This window comes from Limulus polyphemus, unplaced genomic scaffold (assembly GCF_000517525.1).
Source record: "Limulus polyphemus unplaced genomic scaffold, Limulus_polyphemus-2.1.2 Scaffold2086, whole genome shotgun sequence".
NCBI classification, from domain to species: Eukaryota; Metazoa; Arthropoda; class Merostomata; order Xiphosura; family Limulidae; genus Limulus; species Limulus polyphemus.
Window position 1 is genome coordinate 149,858 of NW_013667696.1, and position 25,702 is coordinate 175,559.

The window sequence follows — 25,702 nt, forward strand, 5'->3', positions numbered from 1 at the left end:
ACAAAGCCCTTAAGATAATATGTAATAATGAAAATAGAGTACAATAAAATAACAAAATGGAAAATAAAAAAAATCATGTTCATATTTACATTCAGTACTTACCTGGAGTCACACGTGTTCAAAATCAGACTCTCCAGAGCAGTGGACAGAGATGGTCTTCTGGAGTATCTCCATTCTTTCAGCTGTGGCTCAGTTCATCTTTTCCAGCTCCACGTGGACCTGGTGAAATTCTCATGCTATTTTGGAAAAGCCCTCTGATCCCAGCCCGTTCTTCTCTTTTCTTCCCATTGACACCTAGACCTCAGTTCTAGTCATAAGTTTGGTCTAAGCAGTGTTGTTTCAGGATCAAATTTTGCTCTAAAGTATACAGAGGTCAATGACACCATGGGAAACTACACATTCTTCTGTCAACTATCTGACAACATTGATGGCTTTTTGTAGATCATTAGACCAGCAGAAAAGGTCAAAACTAGAAGAAACCAGAATGGAATAAGGACACTCTCCCCACTGTTTCTTTGATGATTTCTCAGCATTGAGTTCTGGAAAAGTCCCCCTAGACTTCCTGCTCTTGTGGTCCCTTAGGATGTGTGTGTTTGTGCACATATAATTTTGGTGGTTAAATGTTTCATTTCAGTTACTGATCGGACACTTGAGGGAGCTCAGCTCCTTTTGTACTTGATGGTCTAATTTATTTGTGGTGTGGTTGTTGGTGACAGAGTTGGCTGCATAAGTTGAAAGGCCAACATTTTTGGCTCCAGGATATTGAACATGGTTGTCTCCCAGGTGGGGAAGCTTCTGGGAATGGTATGATGGTTATTAGGGTACCATTGGTTCTTGTCGCATCATTGTAAGCTTTTAGTAGCTTCTGGGAACGTCCATTGACTCCATATCAGTTGCCATGAGGCTAACTCCTGGTGTCTCGGAAACTTCAGAATAACCCTCAAAGTTACTGAACATGTTGTTTTCTTCAATTATGAAGAGCGATTAGGTGTGTCATGCAAACAAATGAAAGTTGAAGCTTATGGTCAACTGAAAAAATCAGATGGTCCAAAGAGTCAAGAAAGTCACCTTATATAGAAAAAGTTAGAGCTCATACTGGTATAACTCAACCATTGTATAACTGTTATTGCTGCTGTGTCATTTCCAAACTACTACAGCCATCATATCTACTTCTCACATGTATCTGAATCTTCCACCATGGTCTGATTGCTATGCTAACAAAGCCTTCGTACAATGGGTAAAGGAAATTAAACTACAAGTACTTATTACTAAATAAGTAACTAAGTTTGGGTCAGGCCTGTGCATACATTCTCTTCTAATGTCCAACAATGAGATACCATTAGCACAAGCATATAGTATTCCTGTGACTTTGATACAAGAAAGATACAACTCAAAACAACCATAAAGTAGTTCCACAATATTTTTACTTTCTGCTTCCAGTCATAAACTCATACAGCCTGGCATGGCCAGGTGGTTAGGGAGCTCGACTCAAAATCTGAGGGTTGTGGGTTTGAATCCCAGTCCCACCAAACATGTTCACCCTTTCAGCCATGGGGGTATTATAATATGATGGTCAAGCCCACTATTCATTGGTAATAGAGTAGTCCAAGAGTTGGCAGTGGGTGGTGATGACTAGCTGCCTTCCCACTAGTCTTTCACTGCTAAATTAGGGATGTCTAGCACAGATAACCCTCATGTAGCTTTGCATGAAATTCAAAAACCAAACAAACATGAACTCATAATCCACACTAATATGTGTTCTAATTACAACTCAAATGGAGGTAGAAATGTCAAAAAATATTTAGTGTAGAATGTTTGCATATACAATATTTCAATCTACATAATTGAACACATCACACTAAAATCAAATAACATTACTTGCACCAATTTTAATTTTATAATGGCACATAAGCATCTTTCAGTGGGTTGCATTGCTATAGATAATTTCACTCACTCGTGGAAATGTTAATTCAAAAACATTCTTCACTAGCATTGCCAAAAACAGTGGATAAGACAATGTTTTACTTCAAATGTAGTGTGAGCTCACCTGTTATTTTTCTTTCACCAACATGAACACAAATATTGAGTACACCACATCTTCATAGGCCAATAATCATAATTTCACTTCATTGGTGGACTCTTAAAATTCAAATTGAATTCCTTGTTTATTTTTTATTATTATTCTTTTATTGCTTGTCAGTTATGTTCTGAATGTAATTGATTCATATATGTAATACAACATACATGAACAAGTTTCTGTAAAGGTCATATATGTGTGACAAACCACTTAAAAACAACTATATATGTATAATGCTATATACACACACACACACATATATATATTTATATCAAAATTGCATATCAGATATACTGTTCAACACACTGCCTCAGGACTTACACACAATAACTGTGATCATTTCAAGAGTTATTTCTGTAAACCTCAAAAACCATACATCTGATACCATACTGCCACCTATGAGCCAATAAGCTCTACTCTCTCTCTTTCATCATCAGAAAATAAATAATCACAGGCAGAATTTGGCCAAACTAAGAATTTTTAATGGAAATTCCTTTATTTAGGATTCATGCACCTGCTACATAATATAGCATATATCAAGAGAAGCTCAGACTAACACAGGCTAATACAATATTCAACAATAAAACACATTTACTGTCTTAGACAGCCACAAACACTGGTCACTGTACTATCCTGATATTGAATTGCCAACTGTGGGTTGAATCACCCCTTCCTGTCAGCATCACAGAAAACTAAATTCATACAAAACAAGGACTTTTTTACTAACATTTATCATGGTCTAATTCATAATCAGTGCTGATTAAGAACACATCTCCCTCACTGTACGTGTGAAAGTCATGTACAGCTCTTATATACATGTGTATGAATATTAAAATTTACCCATACATACACACAAGTCATCTCAGGTGGTTTTTCACAAACATCCTGCAATTTTCTACCTTCATGCTAGGAAAACAAGGATATCGAAGTCCTTACAACCTTTAGATCCACCAGAAATCTTAGTGATCATTTTCAGTCCTGTCACCAGAAAATATTCTAGACATTACATTTAATAGCATCAGAAGGCCTAGCTGTGTACCTAGTGAGTATTGTGTTGTGTTCTCTGCAGAAATGTTGCTGTCACTCAGCTAGATAGTGAGAGTGATTATCACATGTCAGATTACTGTACAAACATCTCACCATCAATATTTCAGAAAGTAATGGTTGCAACTCCCATTGAGCTTAATTTTTTAAACTCTTGGTAATTATCTCCAGCTGTGAAAACAGATGATGTTCTAGACTTTAAACCTGCTAACATTAGCTGTCCTAACTTTATGATAATCAAGAGGCTATCACATTATCTAATATATATATATATCCTATCCTGAAACACTGCTTGGTAGCTCAGAAAGTAAGAATGCCATTTTCTTTCAGTAGTGCAGATGAATTCACTGTAATTATCTGCTATTCTTACTGTTAATACCAGCCATAATAATCAGGTCTCCTTTGGCTTCCCTGTAGACCATGAGAGCTGCTTCTTTCCTCATCCTACTCCTTACAGATTGTCAAAGAAGTACTTACAGCATTTTTCTCTTCATCAGCTGAATCAAGATGTTATATAACAGCCAACCTTCAAATCATATGACTCATCAGCTTCAATCTCTGATTCTTGACCTACCCAGCTTTCGAGAGGTTTATTAGAAATATGTGGCTTCAGCTTATCAACAAGCTTACGTGCATCATGTGAACACTGCAGCCCATAGTTTGATAGACCAAGTTATCAGAGAATGAGTTAAGAATTAGTAAATCCAGAGCTGAGTTGCCTCCAAACCACAAGCTTGTACCAAAGTCATACCTTTTGTTCTTTTACTGCTTTATTGTACCACCTCTTTTGCCTTTTCGCTCCACAGATTCTTACAGACACTGTGGCACATCTGTTCTAAAGGGCACAAGTAAAGAAAAAACTTTTCAAAAAAGGAACTCAATGTATGGATGACTAATATCAGTCCTTCAAAAACTTTTTTTTTAATTACTACTAATTAATAATACTTATAAAAGCAAATATTCTATTTGAAACTATGCTACTTCAGTGAATTTGGTTGACACCATTGTTTCGGTTTTTGATTTATCATGCAATGAAAAAGAAGCAAAAAAAGGAAGAACAAGAAGTTCAAACTTTTTGCTCTGATGTTTACAAACATTCCCAGAATTTGTGACTTGACCATTACATAGAAATTGCTATAAAAGGAAAGTTCTAATGACCTATTGAGGAGATATTTGAAATTTTTGCTGAATAATCCAAACCATCCATACACCGGCAGTACTACCACCTACCTGATAACATAATACATCATGTCCACTTGGAGCTGTATTCCCATGTCAAACATGATTATGTTTGGTAAATAACTAATGAAATTCTGTTCTGTTACTTAATAGTTTGTATTACCAATTCAGCCAAATTACCGGACTAGGGGTGATGCAATAAAGCATGTCTCCACCATACCCAGTAATTTAAATGTTCATAAAAAAACTGGCTTCTGAAATTACACTTTTGGTATATGTATTCAAGTGCTCTGAATTGTGCTATCTATTGTTCAGCCAACACATCAGCGATGGATATGCTAATTCATCAAGCCAATGGGTAAGTTTTAACCCACTTAGTGAAATAATCAATAGCAACCAGCACATACAATTACTTTGTTTTGTCTTCTACATATGAGACTCTGCTAGTGCTATAAAAGTGCATATATCGGAAAATTATGATAAACTATACAGTGTACGTTTTTAAACTAAATGAAAGAGAATAAATATGGTACCTCCAGGTACCACAAAATCTGACATATATGGCTGTCACACATTATTATTTAATCATAAAGTCAAGTAGTGGTATAGAACAGGTAGTTTTTAAGTACATTAACTAATGTTTATGATTATAAAAAATAAATTAACAACAAAATCATGCAGTAAAACGTAAAAATATTAATACTCTAATTACAATAACCAAGGTAAATGCAGTAAAATACTTGAGGGCTATCTGTGCAGATTGAGAGTTGTGGGATTTAACTATGTCACCAAACATACTCACCCTTTCAGCCATAGAAGGTGTTATAATGTGATAGTCAATCTTATTGTTTTTTGGTTAAAAATACCCTAGTGTGTTGCTTCCAAATCAGGAACAGCTCACACTGATAGCCCTGGATTCATGTTGCACAAAATTCATCAAACTCTATTTTTATTGCAATAAAAATATTCTACGAAACATAATATAACTAATCTAACTAAAGACACACCTATCCTTTATACACATTGTGAATTTACATAATGGGCAGCCAGAAGTAATAAAATGAAACCCTAAGGTTTATGACATACATATTTGAAGTAAATTGAAAAAAAAATACTGGTACTTAAACAATTCATGTCTTTCAGCTTTCTTTTGTCACAGTTGGTTTTATCATGAATTTTTGGGGATCATTTCAATTTTTTATTTATATTATCTACTATCTATTTTATACAGGAGATGGTTTAAGTTTATTTGTTCCTTATGCATGGCCACATTTGTGAACAGATTCAAACCTATTTTTGCATGGCCGCTTCACTTGGCCCATGGATGGTCATGAATTACTTGTTTTCCTGCTGGCCACCTACACAATGTTAATCACCCTGAAGGTGGTGTATATGGAGAGCACCATCTCTGTGAGTATTTATTCAAATCAGCTGATATTTGATATGCAGGCACCTGAGACTAAACAAAGATGCTCTGTAATCAGTTAAAGATTATCAAAAGGGTATCACAGAAGTAGTACAAACAATAAAGTTGACCCCAGCATTATTATTAAAACAAGGATCTCATCAGTTAATTTTAACTTTGGCACAAGATAAGTAGAATTATATTTCACTGTGTGATCTGTATAAGCTTTACCTAACTTTCCATCAAAGAGCAAATTAACCTAGATTACTCCTCCTTTATCCAACTCAAAATCTCATGACCCATTACAAACCTTTCACATAAGAGTTCTTTTATGTATCTCACGGAACCTTTGTACTAGCAGCTTGCCTTGCCACAGAGATAATAACTATGTATTCATCAGGCAAATGCACAGTGTGCAAGAAAGAAAGAGAGATGTTTAATATTTTATGGCCCAATGGGTCTAATAAAGTCAAAAAACGTTAATTTACTTGATAGGAGCTTACATAACGATGGAAAGAGCTGGGAAAGGCAGATAAAAGATTCATGACACAAAGGCATGACATAAAGAACAATATCAAATCTTGGTCTTTTTTATTGAACATCAGGCCAATTTTCTAACACCTCATATTGGCAATGGTCACATTCCAGTTAACAGGTCTGATAATCAAATACTTATCCCTTGTGGAAAAATTGTCACAACTGAAGATGAGCTAAAAGCAAAGGTCTTCCCCAATGTCAAGGAACACTTCAGAAGTTACAAGTGGCTTTGTAAAAGAGCAATTCTTGCCTTTAAAAATGAAGCAGTAAATGAAATTAATTCTTCCATGCTGAAACTATTACCTGGCCAAAAAAAAAAGCTACAAGTCAGTTGATATGGGATAAATGCTGATCAGGCAATGTACTATCCAACAGAAATGTTAAACTCTCTTGAACTTCCTGGTGTTCCTCCACACAACTTGGAGCTCAAGGTAGGTGCACCCATAATGTTTCTCCATAATTGGATCCTCCAAAACTTTGCAATGGCACTAGACTGTGCATCAAACACCTATTGCCTCATGTTTTGGAGGCCACAATCTTCACCAGAAGTTCCAAGGGTGAGGATCTCTTCATATCAAAAGTACTCATCATCCCCACAGATACTCCTTTTGAATTTAAACACTTGCAGTTTCCAATCATTTTAAGTTTTGCTATGTCTATTAACAAGGTTCAAAGACATTCACTGAAAGTGATTGGCTTGAACCTATTGTCACCATGTTTCTCTCGTGGACAGTTGTATGTTGGATGTTCTAGAGTTAGTAACCCAAGCAATCTGTTAATTCTTGCACCACAGGGCAAAACTTTAATGTTGTTTATCCTGAGGCATTGACCAACTGATGATTAAAATGATTGTTGAAGTTATAGATATGAATTGAGAAATATTTTTCAAAAGAGACATTCATATCAGTATTAATAGTATTTAATATGGATTAATCAACTTTCAACTAATCAGTGGTTTATGTTTACTTATTAATAAGAATTTTAAGAAATTTCTTCATAATCTACATACATAGAATTTAACTATGTTTACAATCTTTTACAGAATTCAAAAATACCATCTTTTTTAAGTTTATGCTCTAGATTATTAATCCCTATGACTTCACATATTTTCATTAGATCAGGTTAAATTAATTTTTCAGAGAAGCATTTGAGTTTTAGGTTTTCCACCAGTCAAATGATTACATCTTATAAATTTAATTCTTCATAGATAATTTAATGAATTAAGAAATATATATATATGCTAATTATAAATATATTTAGAAAGTTGACAAGAATACATGTGAGATTGCTATTTAAATTGAAATTATATCTTTTTTTTTCCATGGATTTTTTCTTCTTTATTACGTACTTTTATCTTTTTTTTTCTTCCTTGTTCCTAATTCCTAATTTCTTTCATATTTTTTGTTTAGGTCATCAATGTACAATTTGGGTCTTGTGTCTCTGTTGGAAAATGTGAAGCCAATAGTGAAAAAGTATACAGTTCCATGCTTTATTACCCATGCACGTTTGTCGCTTCTGAAAAAACCAATGTACAAGTATGTGACATCTTTAAATAGCTCAAAATGAAAACCTTTTTATAGTTTTACTTTATAATGAATTTATATACTATTGTTATTTATTGATGTGTGTGTGTGTGTTTAGTGCTTTTACTAAACATGATGTAGTGATAAAGTTACTTTTCCAACTTCATTGGTAATATTTTTAATTGCTTGTTTCTGATACAAAACAGCACAACCTTAACTTTGTTTCAGGATCTTGCTGTTAACATAAAAATTAATAATAATAATATTAATTTCCTTGAGGAAAGTTTCCTATGTTATTGAAGTTATGGCTTTAGTTTAAATTCTTGCAACCCAAATCTTATTTATAATAAATTTCCATGCATGTTCTTTCTGTAACTTGTTCTATAGTGAATTGAAATTGACTAAGTATAAGTTTGCTGACATGTAGAAATGAAAATCCATCAATAAAGTATTTTTAGTGGATAATTATAAATTATGTTATTCAAATAGAAAGTATTTTTCATTTTCAGAAGCTTATCTTTGAAAAATATATATATTTAGTAACATTTCAGTTTGTACAGAATTAAAATAATCTCAACTCAATACGAATATTTTTTTTCAAAAAATAACTATAATAATGAGACTCCTTGGATTAAGTTATTAATAAATTATTTTTATGTATTTCATTTTCTATCTTTAAATAAATTTTCTAGTTTTTTTTTCCAACACTACAGTTTTATAATGTTTTGTTGTTTAATTCTGATAAAGTTTTAAAAACTTATATGCCACATGATGTACCTTTTTCTCTTTTGATATTAAGTGTTGAGAATACTTTGTACCTTGAGTTGCACTGTCCAGTAGTACAACCCCCTTTTGTGGTAAAGGATGGAAACAAGTTGCATAATTATGGAAAAGTACCCATTGGAAAGAGAGTCATATGGGCCTTTCAGCTCATTAATCAATCAACAGAGTCTCTAAAAGTATCCTTTTTTGTATGTCAAAAGCTATGTTGTGTATTGTTAATATTAAGATTTGTCATATTGTATCTTGTAATAAGCAATGTGTAGGATTAAAATTTGTCATTTTATATTCATTGAATAAATAGAGTATGAGACAATATGAAATACTCCATTTATTCTATATGTTTTGTCTGTTTTATTCTGTATTTGTATATGTTATTTCATATATAATTTCATTCATTTCTTTTCTTTCATCATAATGTCAAAGCTCCATTCTACTTTGCTAGATGATTATGGTCCTTTTCAGCTTGTGAATGCACTTAGAACAATTCCTCCTTCTTATTCTCACTTTCTCAGAATTGCCTTTACTCCATTTTCTGAACAAAAGGTAATGAAAGATAAAACATTTTGACTTCTAAAGTAAAAGTTAATGTTTTTTGTTGTTTTTTTTGTCTTCAGACTTTATCAAAATGAAATACAAATATAAAATACTTGATCTTAAAACCACAAAATTTGATGTAAGCAATTGTTTTGTGAATTTCTCGGGATTGCTTGTTATTAACTTCCGAAAGAAAGGGATAAGACATAACTTTTTTTTGAAAAATCTATAAAATAAAGTTTTATAGCTATTTTCATCCCATTTTATTCCATAGAGTATGTTTAATGTATGACACAGATTTGATTTTTAACTATTGATATGATAATGATGTAATGATTACTTAAGAAACTTCAGTTTCACTAGCTCCACAAGTTGACTCCATCAAATCAACATACCACGTATAAAAAAGTTTATTTTTTCTTGCCATTATTATTTGCCACTAATTAAAGTAGATATACTAATCAGGCTTATGAAAATGCTTAGGACAAGGAAGACTTAGACAGCTTTTTTCCTGCTACTTCTTTCGCCAATGGCCACGTCCTGCATGTTTGGAGGAGGTTTCGACCTTCTACTTCTTTCCTCCACTTAATTACACAGGTTTCTTACATTTTTAATGTTTGTCCTGTCTCCTTCCTTTTTGTGTGGGATCCCTCACTCAGACTATTTGGTGTTTACCCTTTACCTCAAATTGAGGTTAATGCACAGCGATGATTATCACAGTGAAGTTCAGGGATTAATATGCTTCGAACCCCTTGAGTTTCTGACCAACATGCTTTATCATTTCATTGCTCTTCAAATCCTTATTTGGATCCCCAACAATTAGATCCACTGTTACCCCTCTGGAGTTCTAATTCTGAAGCTTCTGTATCATTTTCACAGGCACAGTTTTCAAGGATTCATCTTACACTTACTAACCTTTTGTGTTACCTTTGCACATTTTGTCTGCACGCTTTCGTCATTCTCCCGATGAATTTTTAGAGGACCTCAGAACCCTTCCATGGTCACTTTGGTGAGACTCTCTTCATCGGCTGTGTCCATATTGACCTGGCTGCTTTGTTGTTTGGACTTGTTGGGGAGAGATGTGCTACTTGTGAGGTTCATCTCCCCACAAACAAATAAAATTATCCAATGCCCTTGTTAATTTGGTTGCAGGGGGGAAACCAGAGTGCGTGGAAAAAACCTGTTTTCACAGGCCAGGTGCTAAATAATCTACCTGACCTTTTCCCAAAATATGCAACCCAAAAGAGAATGATTGATTAGTACATGCATATGGTTAAACACTATTTATATAGTTAAGAGGAGATATGTATGTTTGCCATGTGAAAGGTATGGATGTGAAGTTGGGGAAAGTGCTTGTTTGGCTGTTTCTTTTTTTGGGCTTTGTTGTAGAATTTTTGAACTAATGTATTAATGCGATCCTTAATGAGAGATAGATCAGTAAGATTGTTGACATATGTTTGCGGGGTGTATTTTGGGAGATGGAAAGATGTTTTGATGATGGCGAGCTGTTGCTGCTGGATCTTTTTTGTATAGTGTGTCAGGTATGATACAAGTAATGGAGCACACACACTCATATAGAGATCTGATGTGGGCTTTGTAGATTTTAATGATTGAGTGACTATTACAGCCTTTGTTCACACACACACACCCCCGATTCAGTGGAGGAATGCCAGTGTAGTGCTTTTTTTTTCAGGGTGTTGTTGTAGTGAATGATACATAGCAGGTGTGAGTTTAGTGATTTCTAAAAATTTGGCAGTTGTTTTAATAGTGATGTGGATATTGTACGATGTAAGTTTAATTTGTCTGAGTTTTTTGTTTTGTCTGTCAAATTTCTATGAAATGCTATTGCTTATGTCTAGATTGGGTTGAGAAGTACTCTCCACTAATTGCACCAGGTTGCTATTTTGTTTAATACACCCTGACTCTGGATGTGGTAGCAAGTGATGTACTCCACATAGATAGTATCTGGAAAAGAAGGATATGTTGTATAGGGCAGTTAGGTGATTTAGTATGTTGTCAGAAAAGTTTTTGATGATCATATTGTTGATGCCATCTTTGTTGCCTGGGGCAGTGTGTTTAATTGTTTTGAGAATGATTTTAATTTCTATAAGAGAGATAGGGTGCATGTAATAATCACAGTATTCTTGTAGCATGAATAGGTCAACTAGAAATGATGATTAAAAATGGTGTGATTGGTGTTGATGTGGTTGTTAATAGTATTAAAGCATTGACTATCAAATGTAGAGTGGTTTGGAGTGGTGAAAGTGCTGGTGTAAAAGTATGCAAATAGGTTTTCTTTTTTGTTATTGTATATTATATTAGCATTAATATAGCTTGTGGAGTTGTTGCAGACCTTTTTAAATTTATTCCAAAATGTGCTGAATATTGGTTTTGGATTCGTCAATGGATTTGCAGAAAGTGTCCCAGTTGTGTTGTTGCAGGATTTTAACAAGCTTTTTAACTTGATTATTAGTGTTGTTTATTAGGTTTGTTTACTGAAATGCTACAGGCTCTTATGAATTGGTGGCAAAGCCTTCTTTGTTTGTAATTTAGATTGTTTGTTTATGGGGTAAGTTTCTATGAATTTAGCTTGGGAGTGATAGTTTTACTGGGAATTGTATTGTTGATTGTGTTTAAGGTGGTATCGGTAATCAGGGAGGCATGATCGTCTATTTCTTTGGAGTTTGTGGCTGAAGTTAGCATTATGGGTAGTGTGTCATCAATTTTGCTAATAAGGACTGAAAAGTCTATATGTGAGAAATCCTGTATTGTTTGAGTAAGATGGGAGGAATGGCAGGTATTGTAGATTATGAAAGAAATGGAATCATGATCACTGTGTATGTTATTGTGTACCTAAAAGGTGCTTGCATTAGAGCCTTAAGAATGGCTCTGTTTCTGTGTGATACCATTTTTGGGGGCCATCCTGATTCTTTGAATGATGTGGCCAGGTTGCATACTTCTTCTGAAGGAAGCTATTGATTCAGTGCTTCCTGTTCAGTCAGGTTTTTACTCTTGGCATTTCATTGTCCCCAAGAAAACCAGGGATTGAAGACCCATCATTGACCTTTCCCATCTAAATCAGTTTCTGGATACTTCTCATTTCACCAAAGAGTTGTTTCTATCCTTTTGTTGGATTTTCACTCCATGTCTTTGGATGACCAATATTGATGTAGCAGATGCATACCTTCATGTTCCCATCTCCATCCTGATGTTGTTTTCTTTGGTTCATCCACAAGGGACTCGTTTTCCAGTTCTGGGCTCTTCCAATCGAGCTTGCCTCAGCTCCTTATATGTTTTTTTCGTGAAGTCAAGGCCCTTGCTCAACATTTAAATTTGTTGGGTCTTTGATCTCATCATTATATGGATTACTGGATTCTTGTGGCTCCTTCCTGTTTGGCACACCTGTTTGTTCCTGGAGGAGGCAGCTTGTGTGGGTTGGTTAATCAAAATGGAGAAGTCCATCCTTTTTCCCAAAACAGTATCTAGTTCATTGGGAGTTTTCTTCAGTTCTCACCTCAGTCAGACCCAGCCTTCTCCACTATGTATTCAGGATATGGAGCAGTTTGTCATCAAGGCCCTATCCTCTCATTCTCTTCCATTTCCATCTTAAGAGGTTCTATCTCTTTTGGGGATGTGGGCTTCCTTGGAAGCTCTCATATCCCTCGGTCATGCCCACATGCATTCCCTGCAGTGGGAATTCTGTGATCGATGCAACTTCAGCTTGGATCGCTTGAATCAGTCAGTGGTACTCCCTACTTCCCTTCAAACTGACCTTGCTTGGTTTGTTTTCCTCTTCCACCTAGTCTTCCAAACCTGCATCTTTTTACCAATGAATCTTATGGGTTGAGGTGCATCTCTTAATACACAAGATGTATCTGGGAGTTGGTCGTTGTTCAAATCCTGGCTTGATGTCAACGTTTTGGAACTCTTAGCTATTTGTTGAGCTATGTCTCATTTCTTCCATCTCCTGAGGGAGGGGAAATGGTTATGGTGCATTCCAACAACTCCAGAGTGATCTCATACATCACCAGGCAAGGGGGAACCAAATCCAGGTCCCTTTGTTTTCAGACTCTAGAACTCCTATTCTGGGCCCTCAAACACCAGATACAGCTATTGACTAGCCATATTCCCGGTGTTTTACATCTTGCTGTAGATTGGTTATGGCATTTACACAGTCATTCTCATGGAGCGGTCCCTAGATCCTAAAGTTTTCTGGTGGTTATGCTCTTGTCTGGGAACCCCACAGATAGATGCATATTCTACCAATCTTAACAACAAACTGCTATCTTTCTGGTATCTGGTTCGTTATCCTCAGGCTTTAGGGGTAGATGCCTTCAGTTAGGAATAAACTGGCCTTCAAATTTATGCCTTACCACTTAGATGTCTCCTCCCCAAAGTCATCTTCTTTGTCCACACCACTCCATGTCGAGTTATCTTGGTGGCTTTGTTTTGGTCGGTTCAGCCTTGGTTCCCTTTCCTGAAGCCTCTACAATTGTCATCACTTCTGCCTCTCCCTCTGTCTCATTCTTTCCTTCATCAATCTCATTTGGACATCTTCCATCCCACCACTCCCACTCTCTGATTTCATGTGTGGCTTTTGTCAGGTCCCTTGAAAGAAGACAAGGTCTGACACCACATGTTACTTCTTTTTCCTATATTTCCCATATATATTTATTCCAGGTCAGGTCCGAATTGCCTGCAGGGTCTTGTGTGGGCTCTACAATGCTAGGTGGCTTGTGTGACTTCCTTTCATGGTTCCTGTTTGTTTATTCCCTGGAATCCTTCTGTGTCACGTGACCTCTCCCCATCATCCTTACAGGTTGGGTATGTCAGCTTATTAGATTGGCTTACTCTTCCCTCTCCTCGGAAGGGCATCACTTTATTGTGTCTCATCAAATTTGACATATCACTATGTCTCTAGCAGTTCGTTTTTGTTGTCCTCTGAAGGAGATCATCCAGGCTGGAATTTGGACTACTCCCTATACATTTGTTACTCATTACATACACCATTTAGTTGTGCCCTTTTCTCATGGATATCATCTACTTCCTGTGGTGATTCTACATGCATTGGTTCTACTCTTACTTGGGTGTATTTTTCTGCTATGTTTTTTTTCAGGGGCTTCCTTTCTCTCCAATATATATTTGGATCCCTTTCAGTGGTGTGTGTTGCCTGGTCAGGTTTGCTTTTCTATAAACCCCATATCAGGTACCTTTAAGGTTATAATGCACACTCTTGAGATGGGATGTTCTGCAAGATCATTAGTGGCATATAGACACGGCTTTTTTTGAGACTGCAAGCATCGGTATAGCATACCGGCACCATTCTTTTATATTGTGAAATGGAGAGAAAGGTGACAAAACTTGAAAGAGTAATGTAAATGAAGGTGTAAATTTTCCCCTTTGAGCAAATCTTTTGTTCACAAGAAGACCAAAGAGACACCAAACTACAAGTTTTGGAAATGACAGAAGTTTAAAGTAATGTGAAAACATACTGTTTGTTTGATCATATATGTATGATCATCTGTGCAGCATGAGGTGTGAAGCATCAGGTAGGATTAGCATGCAATTAACAGGGAACATCAATAATCACCTGGTTTTAACACCTACAAGATGTGGCCAATATCAGTCGATGTACAGTAGTGGCCTCACTTTGATTGACAGGTTTCAATTGGGCAGCAACAGATAAGAGCCAGCCTGGGTGGACACAATACTGAATTCAAAGAGACTGCTTGGGACTGGGAAACAGGTGATCACAAGCCAAGTTGACTGGTATGTGGGTCTGGACTGTACATTTGTTCGAATAAAATAAGTCACAAAGTGGACAAAGACGATTAACATCATTAATCGCACAGCACTTTCTCAGCCAAGATAAAAGTATGCATGTGAGTCTCGGGAATAAGCCATTTTGGTCTGATATGCTCATTCAAGGTGGTGATGCCAACTTGAGTGGGTGTGCATTACTCTTCTGATGTGCTGTAATTTTATGGTGACCAGGAGTGTATATCGTTTTTATTGCATCTTGAAAAAATACTCCAACTTAAAAATGAAATGAATTACAAGTTTCTCGTCACATTCTATTAATAAATAAGAATAAGTGAAGAAGTGACCCCAAGAACAGGAATTAAAGGTGTCAGTGACAGTTTCTGTTCCTGGTCCATCCAGTGTCCACGAGCTATCTGATAACAACTGACCTAGCTGCTGGACTGCCGATTAAAAAAATAACTTTTGCAGGAAGTATGATTGGCTGAATATTAGAAATAAGAAACTTGTCTGTACACCTTGCCATAAAATTGGAACTTTTGGAGTGGAAACGAAAGCAGAAATGAAAGTTTCTAAAGAATTGTCCAACAATGAAATAACTTATTTTGGTGAAAGCTTCTGTCTTTGCGGGAAAGACTTTTCGATCACAAGGAACCGTGGGACATAAATCTATGGTAAAACTGTTGGCTGAAGCTGAGAAAGAGACCATTGAAAATGTGTATTTGAAAGTGATTACAGTAAGAATTTTTTGCACAGCCTATAGGGTAGCAAAAGAAAACCAATCATTTCATAATTTTGAATGTGAAATAGATTTACAAGAATTAAATGGAATTGACATAGTTGGTATCCTTCACTCAACGAATGCATGTATTAACATAGTGAATTAAATTAGTGATGAAATGAAAAAATACTAATTAATATAGTTACTAAATTGAAAAGTAGAATTTCATTGATAATCGACGAGTCAACTTCTTTGAGTAAAAAATCTATCTTAATAGTGTACATTCAAATCTGTATCTCAGGTAATGGAATGAACTTGCCAGTAAATTCATTTTTGGACTTGATCGAACTTGAAAATGTTACTGCAAAAGGAATTTTTGATTCTTTACTTGATTGTCTTCAGTCTCAAGGAATGAATGAAGACTACCTGAAAAGTTATTTACTTTGTGTGTGGCATGTGATGGTGCATTTGTGATGTTGGGGAGTAAAAGTACAGTTAAGAAACTGATGAAAGACAAATTTCCTTCTGTAATTGTGTGGCACTGTGCTAATCACAGATTACAATTGTTGGTCAGTGACACTGTAAAATCAGTCTAGGGATCAACAGATTTAAATCGTTTATAGATAAACTTTATGTCTTGTATCATGCATCGCCAAAAATAGCAGAGAACTGAAAGTGTGTGCGAACTTGCTGGTGATTCAAATTTTAAAAATTGGCTGAATTTTAAGCACTTGATAGTAGCATCTAGTTTTTGGTCAGTTTCAGCTGTTTGAGAAAACTATGAAGCATTAGTGTAACATTTCGAAGAAGCGAAACATGATTCTACAAGAGACAAAAAAGAGCAGCAAAAAATTACAAGCACAGAATTTCTATTGGATCTAGGATTGATGTGTGATTCTCTCCAAGAATTATCTGAATTGAGTTTGGACTTACAAAAGCATGGTATAGACTTGTACAAGGCAGATCAAAAGACAAAAGCTCTTGTACAAATGTTTTAAGAAAGACAAATGATTCCAGGCCCATATTATAAAAATGCTGCTGAAGCTGCCAAAAATCTTCACTTCCAGGAAGTTTCACTTCACAACAAAGGTTGCAATAAGGATTCTCCAATTGATACAGAAGCTTTTTACAGAACCTTGAAAAAATTGATCGAAAATAGGTTGCTTGATAGTGAAGATGGTGATATAGCACAGTGTGCACGCATGTTTGATAAAAAACATTGGCCTGAAAATGTTGATGCTTATTTAACATTCGGCGAGATGGAGGTCAGAAAATTATCAATAAGACTTCAGCTAAGTGAAAGAGATATGATTCATGGATTTCATCAGTATTTGATTGAAAAGATGGTTCAGGAAAAATTCCATTTGAAACATACTCTGAGTACTATTCCCATTTCTTCAGTTGAATGTGAACGAGGGTTTTCGCAGATGAATTTGATTTTCACCCCAACTAGAGCTTTGTTGATGACAAAAACCATTTTGGCACTTTTGTTTATTAAACTTGTTGGACTGCCCCTTCCACGCTTTAACCCAAAAAAATATGTAAAGTCATGGTTGCTCCGAAAACATCGCTCAGCATTAGACACCAAAAGCAAGAAACAAAGTTGGGATATTACGTCAGATATATATATATATTTCTCCATATGTTTGTTTCTATGGTTGAACAAGCATTCCACATCCTCCTTGTAATGCTGGGTGCATGATGGTTCAGTTAGAGTCGTTATTTTCCTGCTTATAATACTGTGTACAGGATGACTCCCTGTTCGTGAGACTTAGACTCAGACCCATAAGTCTGGCTTCAGTTTGTTGTACTTCCTGTCTCCTACAGTTGATTTAGAAGTTTGACAAGCAGATGCCATTTGCTTACTTCCTGATTGTAATTCCCATTGTTTGCAGTATAGCACTCTGTTTACTTATTGAGCGGGATTGATGTATATATTACTAACTGCCCACTTGCCCTGTCCACCATACACTATATATGCTAGTTTTGATTTTACGTGAGATCCTATGACTTGTAATACTGAGGACAGAATGAGGAACCTCATCTGTATGATTGGGGTAGGGTAGATACCTAGCAATTTCTCGTTGAATGCCTCCATTTTCATGATTCCATAAACTGGCCATTGGCTTCCCATTTTTTTTACACATAGGTTTGAAGTTACCTATCTGTATCTATTTTTTCTTTATACTACTTGTGACTTTTATCCTACTGGAGTCATTTTGTTTCTGGTCATGTTTGTGTGGTTCAGGATGGAGTGGGACTCACATTGATTATTTACACCTGATACATTGTTTTCCAAGGTCTTTCTTTTACTTGCTCCAGACATTGATGCAAAAATAAACATACTTGTACAGTTTCAGCTGATCAATTAAGTAACTGAATGTACATGATAACTAACATGGATCCAAATACTGAATTAAACTGACTGACTCAATACTTATCCACTAATTTCTATACTTAAATTAACTGTTCATTCATAATCATATCTGTAGTCTAGTCTCTAGACACTTTATAATGTCTCTTGATCACTAATATTCCCAAATATTCTAGGAGTTGCTTGTTCTAGTCAATATCTAAATTCAAAAAATTACAAGATTAGAAATGTAGCATATAACAATAGTTTACACTGTGATTGGTTGTCATCCAAACAGTCAGAAAGTGCCACATCAACTTAAAGCCTATACAAATATAAATAGTCATACTATGCCCATAATCCCTGCAAAAAAACTGCAGCAAAATTAATGTTTTAGTAGGAGCTGTATGAAGGGCTGAAGAGGATAGAGCTGGTCCTATTGATAATAGAATGATCTAGGTAGATAATCGAAATTCTCCAAAAGTGATGATAAGTATCCCAGGGTATATTTTCTATGAGATAAATAGGGGTTGAGTACAGATCTTGCCAACAACCTTGCTTTAAATACAGATATGAATGTTCCCCCAAGAAAAGCAAGATTTGTGTTAGCATGAAGTGGCCTGAATGGACATGTAGCTGCTAAAACTGCTGTTAAGAAGAAATAACCAAACTAAAAGATTGAAATGGTCATCAGGCCACAAACAGTGGAACCACCTAAACTGGTGACATGAGCACTTTGCACATGAATCCAAGCTCAAATTGTTCATCAACAAACAATGACAGTTTGTTCAGTGGCAATGATGAGAACAGTATGTTGTACTGGATGTACAACGTCTACATAGGGATCAGTACAAGTTTGGTTCTGCACGTCAACTACAGACACATTCTGATCCATCATACCATTCCCTCATTGAGAGAGGCTAATTTTCCAGCAAGACAGTGATCTTAAGTGTACAGTGTTCTGGTAAAATGATATTTTGACATTAAAGAGACTGTTGGAACACTCACAACTATAGCATGACCTGCACAAGGTCTTAATATGAACATTTTGGAGGCTGTAGGTTTAAAAATTAACACTAAGAATGTCAGAAAGCACCCAAATAACTTGATGAGAGTTGTTGAAAGTAATACAGGATGCTTAGAATAATATTCCATAATCATACACTGACAAACTGTATAGAAGCATGAAAGTAATATGTAATGTTCTGCATTAAACAAGAGCTCGCATACAAAATGCTCTATTATTATCCAACTTATTTACTTTTCTTTGTATTTTCCTTACTACTGTTTTGTAACATTAATAAATTCCCCATATGGTTTCAATTGATTACAAATTGTGACTCCAACATGTGTCAATTGTATGTTGATAGGAATGACATGTCTGTAATAATGCATTTAATATGTAATTCTTCAGTCAGTTTTTAAAATATATTTGTTTTCTTCTTCTGAACTTTTAAATAGTGTATGCTTTATCTTTCTCAGTACTACGACCAAATCAGGGTGTCAGTGACAACTCCAGTCTTTACAGAGATTGTTCTGAGATTAGAAGGAACTGGGGTAGAACCACAGGTTCAAGTTTGTTGGAATTCTGATACTATTCTGCAGTTTGGTTGGGTCATGATTGAGGAGACCGTCAGACAGACTGTTCATGTTTGTAGTGAAGATGTTATTTTTTATCATCGACTGTTAATATCTAGATTATGCTGTAACATTGTTTATTTTAGCTAACTATGAAAGATGGATTAGGAAGAGAGAAAGGGAATAAGCATATTTAAGTGTTTTATTTCTTTATTTTAAATATGAAAAATATAATATATCACAGCATTAAGTAAAAGTAAAAATAGTTATAAAAGGATATATTTTTAATTATTCAATATACAAAACAAAAATAATACCTCCAGTTATTTCCTTCTTTTTTCATCCTAACCTCTATTGTTACTGTATTCTCATTCAAGTTAAACTTTTAAAAACATTTCTTAATTTAAATTAAAAAATAAACTAATGGTATCTTAGCTTACCTCTGTTCTCAGTATCAGCTTTTTGTTGCGACTTGAAACACCTAAAATTGTTAAAATACTATATGTGCACTATTCAGTATCAAACTAATTAAGAATTAAGGTGCTGTGCATATATAAATATGTACATATGTATAAAAAAATTCAGATTAAAAATATTCATTTCAGTGAAGAAAAAAATATATGTACATAATTCAAATTATGTTGTCAGGAATCCTACATGATATTATTGCTAGATATCTATTTAACTATTTGCGGGTCAGCTATATGATTGTTGTTTGTTTCTCTCAGATTGAAAACAAAACTTGTGTTCCTGTTGAGATAAAGTGTGAGGTTAACTCTGGAGAAAAAACTTTACATTGTAAGCTAGAAGTTAATTATTTTTTTAATTGATATGTTCTTGCAAACAAACAGTTCTCTAGGTTATCTTTATACACAATAAAGGTAAGTATTAAGCACATAAGAAAGCTAGAAGTTAAATCAGTGAAAAAAAAAAGAGATCATCTGTGGTTGTAAAATTATTTTTATTACCTTTATGTACTTGTAAACTATTCATTAGAAGCTTAGTAGGTGTTTATAGGTAACATAAGTAATTTATGTCAGAAAAGTTTCTTCTAATTTTAGTAGCTTCCTCAAAGGTAAGGTATAAAATATCTTATATATGTGCTTGGATGGTAATGGCCAAGAGATAAGTGTATACTAGTGATCTTATTTTACCAAAGACTGTGTGAAACTTTAAGAGCCAAAAACTCTGCTAACAGCGAGGATACTCAACTGATGACCTAAGGCAGAGTGGTCATAGAGGCTTTAGTGGCTTGCCTCTTGCTCATAGTTAAGACTAATTATTATTAATAGTTATTGTAGGTTTTTTTCATAATAGATAGAAGTGAAAATGTTAACACTTATTTAATACTAATGCTACATGTCTGCATGGATTGCAAAAATTCAAAACTAACCAAAGATGTAACCTTTGGAAATTTTCCTAAAACAATTAACATATAGATGTTAAGAGTTTGATATCATAATTAATGCAAGTGGCTGTAGCTGTATTTGCTAATCCAGTATATCCTACTAATAAGATGTTTAAGGTAAAGGAAGTAGTTTTTATTCATCAGATAAACGTTTTGGACATTTTTAGGCTCCTATTACCCAAGGGAATTACCTTTTATTTTGTATGCTTCTTCAGTCAGCATTTCTGCTGAAAGCAAAGAGCAAATATTTCTTACCTTCAATCCTAATGTTGCTGGATGCTACAGAGGACAACTAGAAGTTACACTTTTTAAAAAGGTTGAACATATTTCTGTCTCATTCAGTTCTGTATCTGTAATTCTAACACGCACACACAGATATATGTATATATACAAAAACACCTAAAACACTTTTCTCATTATATATAGTGAGAAAAGTATGTTGAAAAAAATTATGATAATGTTAATAAACAAACCTTGTAATATAGATATACACGTATAACAAAAGGTGTAATACTTTTTATTTAGGAATATATACTTAACAGCTTAAATAGAATTGTGCATACATTTACATTTCTGTTATTACCTAATGTGTTCTTTATCTAAAAGTCAGTTTTTAATTCAGCCACTGTGTACCATTAGTCTGGAGGGATATTGTTGTGAAAACATTGTATATTTGATGGGTGGACTAAAACAACAATTACATGACAAGACTCCCCCGAAGCCCTCTTCTGGTGAGTTGTAACTTAACCTATATACTTTTAATATTATTTTTAAAATATAAAGCAGGAGCAATGTTTTTTTCAACTAATTAGAATTACTATTCCAGAAAAATTGTACCAAAACGTATTTAAATATAAATTTCTCAAACTACCTTTCTCAAGAAAATATAGTCAACGGAACCTTTCAGAAAATATTTTGGTATTTATTTTCCTTATTCTGGACCAAAAGCTTCAAATATATATTTATTGTACTGAGGATATTGAGACTTAGATTATTAATCAGCAAATGATGTAATATTTTCAAAATTATATATAAAGAAGGAACACAACATTTCACTGATTTAACTCATTATTTTCAAGTGTAAACACCAAGCCTACTCTGTGAAAAATTGTGTACCTTTTTTATTTAGCAAAAGGTTCATAGTTTAGCTTCTTTTTTTTTTTACCATTTTATACCATTGTTTGTTGGTTTGACAAATATGTTTTGGATAAGTTTTGGACTTTCTTATTTTTGTATTTTTATTATGAATGGTTTGTCTGAGTTTTATATTTTAAAAACTTTGCACACTATTTATTAATATAAAACTTTTTATCGTAATTTTAAGTTAGTTTAAATGTTGACAATTTAAGCTCTGAACTTTTTCTGTACGTATTATTCATAAAAGTATGACACTTTGCCAATGTAGCCATCATACACCATATGAAATGACCGATAAAAATAACATTTTAATTAAGTCTTTACATGTTGTAAGGCCAGATGGACTGTTCAGCTTTGGTATTGAACAAAAGATGTTATTAATACTGACATATTACAAATAAAATATACTTTAAATGCTATTATACACTGCTCTTGCTGGAAATCTGTATTGGGCCAGTGGGAATAATGTGATTAAAACTATTATAGAATACTCTAGTATAACATATCTATTAGCCATTAAGTTGTTACATTAAATATGGAATTAAATTTAGTTATAATGAAAATTAAAAGATAAGATCATAATGCAGTTGTATTGTTGTGAGTATATAAGGAAATTATAATGGAGAAATTGAGATCTTGATTTTGGATCAATATTACTTAGTATATGAAAACTGACAACATTATATGGTTTTTAGATTTTGCATTGTTTTCTTTCTTTTATCTTTTTCAAAGATTGTATTTTTATGCTTGAAAACAGAAATACAGGATGCTTTTTCTAATCACAGATATAAGAGAAAGATTTTGTTTTAATTTGGCTTCATCAAACAATTCAGCTATAACAGAATTTAAGATTGGCTGTGTAAAAAGTGAAAAAATCAAGATCAAAAAGGTATGTAAACCCTTTATTATCTAGCTATAAGACTAGAAATAGGCCATTGAATTAAGTGCATCATATAAAACCCTTATAAAGTTCTTATTCTTGATTAACAATTTATATAAACCCAAGAAATACGATTGTAATATTTTATGGAGTATGTTTTATTTTGTTTGTTTTTTTTAACTCACAGTCAGCTTCTTTATAAACCAAATTAAAAGAGCATTTTCAAGATCAAAAAGACAAATTAAATCTGTTGCTTGTAATTTATTTGACTCAGGGAGTAGAATTTAAATTTGAAGAATTAGCACTGGCAACTGAGGCAGGATATTCTATTGAACCAGTCAAGGGAATAGTTCCTCAAGGGGATGAGATTGCTGTATCTGTCAAATGGTCGCCTGTACCTTCTAAAATTTCACATTCCCCAAAGATGATGAAGGCATACAAGCTCCCTTCAAGTAAACCCCAGCCTGTCATTAAGTCACCACGAACATCCAAATATCCCAAAGCAGCAAACCTACCCAAATCCCCCCAAAAAATTGAATTCTGCTCAATAAAATCAGAAACATTAAAATCCCCATCTGCTCCTCATTCTACTGAACTAATGAAGGCATCTGATATCCCTGTGGATGAAAATCAAGTGAGTATAAATCTAATATATATATATATATATATACACACACAAAGATTCTACAAACATCACCACATTCCTTGTCTTTAAAATATATATATTTGTATAATTGTGTTTGTTTCTAAACCTGCCTGAGAGAAGAGTTACTATTGTTGTGAATCATAATTATTAATCTATTATTTGTTAATATAGGTCACGAGCAAAAGTACCTGTCCTAAGTGACAGGAAAAGTTTAAGTTAATCCTTAAATTTAAATTATTTCAAGGTTAATTATGTTGCACTCTTGGTTTCATTCAGAGTCAAAGCTCTGAGCTACTTATACCTCCCACTTTGAAAAGTAATTGTTGAGCATTTCAGTCATGCTAAGAGCCGCTCAACAATAACATACGGTAAATTTGCATTTTCATTCTTTAAGTTATATCACATTTTGAAATGTGAATGATAGTGTGATTAATTCCTAACAATTTAGTGTGGAATAACCTGCTTGCAAAATAAAATTTGGCATCAACATTATTCATGCATATTCTCCCATCATTTCAAAAGTGAATGTTAAGCTTTGTCTCTGTGTGCAGCTTATCAAAATGCAGCGCAGGAAGCAGCTGCCATAAACGGGAGACAGACACCACAGTCCACAATATATATAAAATTGGATGCACTTTCTAGCAGCAAGTAGAAATAAGACTAATCTGTATTAACTTACTTTGCTAAAGAGAAAAGGTATTTGTTTTAAGATCTATTCATGCAAAATTATAATAAATACTTGATGTCGTTAAGTTCTATTTGTTGAGTGAACTGCAAAAGCCTAGTGTTTTAAAATTACTAAAGTAATTTTGTTTTGTTTTTTAGTACTTTTTGCTTCTTTTTTTTGCATTGGATTTTAACTTGGGTTTTACTTTCTATGATTCTTTTTGATTAATTTTCCTCTTTTTTTTTTTTATTCAAATAAACTTTTCATTTGTTTTAACACTTACCAGTTTATTTGATGCCTTACAATTATTCTTTGATTGATCAAACAGCATGGTTTTTCAACCTCATTTATGGAAGCACTATTCCAAAGTGACCAGACTGCTGGAGCTCAATCATTGAGAGCTTTCTCATCTTCTACAAAGCATAAATATGTTAACTGAAACCTATCACTCATTTTGTTGATTGCTTTATCACACATTTAGGTACTATTCCTATTTTTGTCTTCAACATATGACAGTAAGATATATTTAGATACTGGAGATGCAACGTTTTTTGTATTCTGTACACATTAATTTATATATTTTTTATTTTCCTAGGTTTCAGTGTTCTCAGAAGTAGTTGTGTACCTGGTGGTTAAAGCTGACACAATATTCAAATACGAAATTTTCTTGACTGTGGATAACATTTTGCCAATGCGTTAAATTACTGTGTATGTTTTACTTGAAAAACTATGAATTTTCCTTTTTATTTTGTGTGTATATATATATATATATATATATGTGTGTGTGTGTCTATAAAATTGAGTTTCATTTTCCTCTGTAACACTTTGAATAATTTATTGTTTTTATGCTAACACTGAACTGTAAGATATTTTACTACAAAAAATACAAGTAAATATTACTGTTATTGACTCGGTTTTTCAACCAGTTGTGAAAGACATTTTTTCTTTGACATAGCCATGTAATATAGAAATTAAATTAATCTTAAAGATCTACAAGACATATTCACGGTAGCTCTATTGGATGTTTGTATGGAAATTTATTTTAGAACAGCATTTTATTGCAGAAGAAAATAACAAATAAGAATATACAAATGATTTGACTTCATACTTAAGAAAACAATTCCAGTTTCTAATAACATTTTGAATATTTTCAACATACTAGCAGAAACGCCACCCTAGGGCAGCTGTTTGTGCTAATAATTACTTATTGTTGTATTCATACCTCACTGAAAAAAGAGAACATTTCCTAAAAAGTATTTTTCTTGGGAATTACAGCTCATTGCATGAAAATGATTCAATGTACAGAGCTCAAAATTTTCAGAAATTTTACTCATATAAACTGTAATGTTTTTACATATTGTTGCATCATCGAGGTCACGTGACGCTAGTAACACGTCATATTCTCGAAGCTTCGTGAATTCTCGGGATGTTACTGGACTTCGGTATTCTTTTATATATAAGACGGTCAAG

The 25,702-nt window shown here is 33.9% G+C and overlaps 1 protein-coding gene across 1 annotated transcript in view; it reads left to right on the forward strand.

The window, feature by feature from the left end:
• The window catches only part of LOC111087384 (cilia- and flagella-associated protein 74-like), a 61,924-nt gene extending 36,854 nt beyond the window's left edge, over positions 1 to 25,070 (forward strand). The window contains exons 10-19 of the mRNA XM_022393840.1: positions 7,652 to 7,777; positions 8,565 to 8,724; positions 8,972 to 9,091; positions 19,399 to 19,566; positions 20,223 to 20,292; positions 21,070 to 21,218; positions 21,525 to 21,633; positions 22,825 to 22,928; positions 23,194 to 23,553; positions 24,828 to 25,070. Of these exons, the coding sequence (XP_022249548.1) occupies positions 7,652 to 7,777; positions 8,565 to 8,724; positions 8,972 to 9,091; positions 19,399 to 19,566; positions 20,223 to 20,292; positions 21,070 to 21,218; positions 21,525 to 21,633; positions 22,825 to 22,928; positions 23,194 to 23,553; positions 24,828 to 24,932 (1,471 nt within the window). The 3' untranslated portion in view covers positions 24,933 to 25,070. The remainder of the gene's footprint in view (positions 1 to 7,651; positions 7,778 to 8,564; positions 8,725 to 8,971; positions 9,092 to 19,398; positions 19,567 to 20,222; positions 20,293 to 21,069; positions 21,219 to 21,524; positions 21,634 to 22,824; positions 22,929 to 23,193; positions 23,554 to 24,827) is intronic.
• Positions 25,071 to 25,702: the final 632 nt, after the last annotated feature.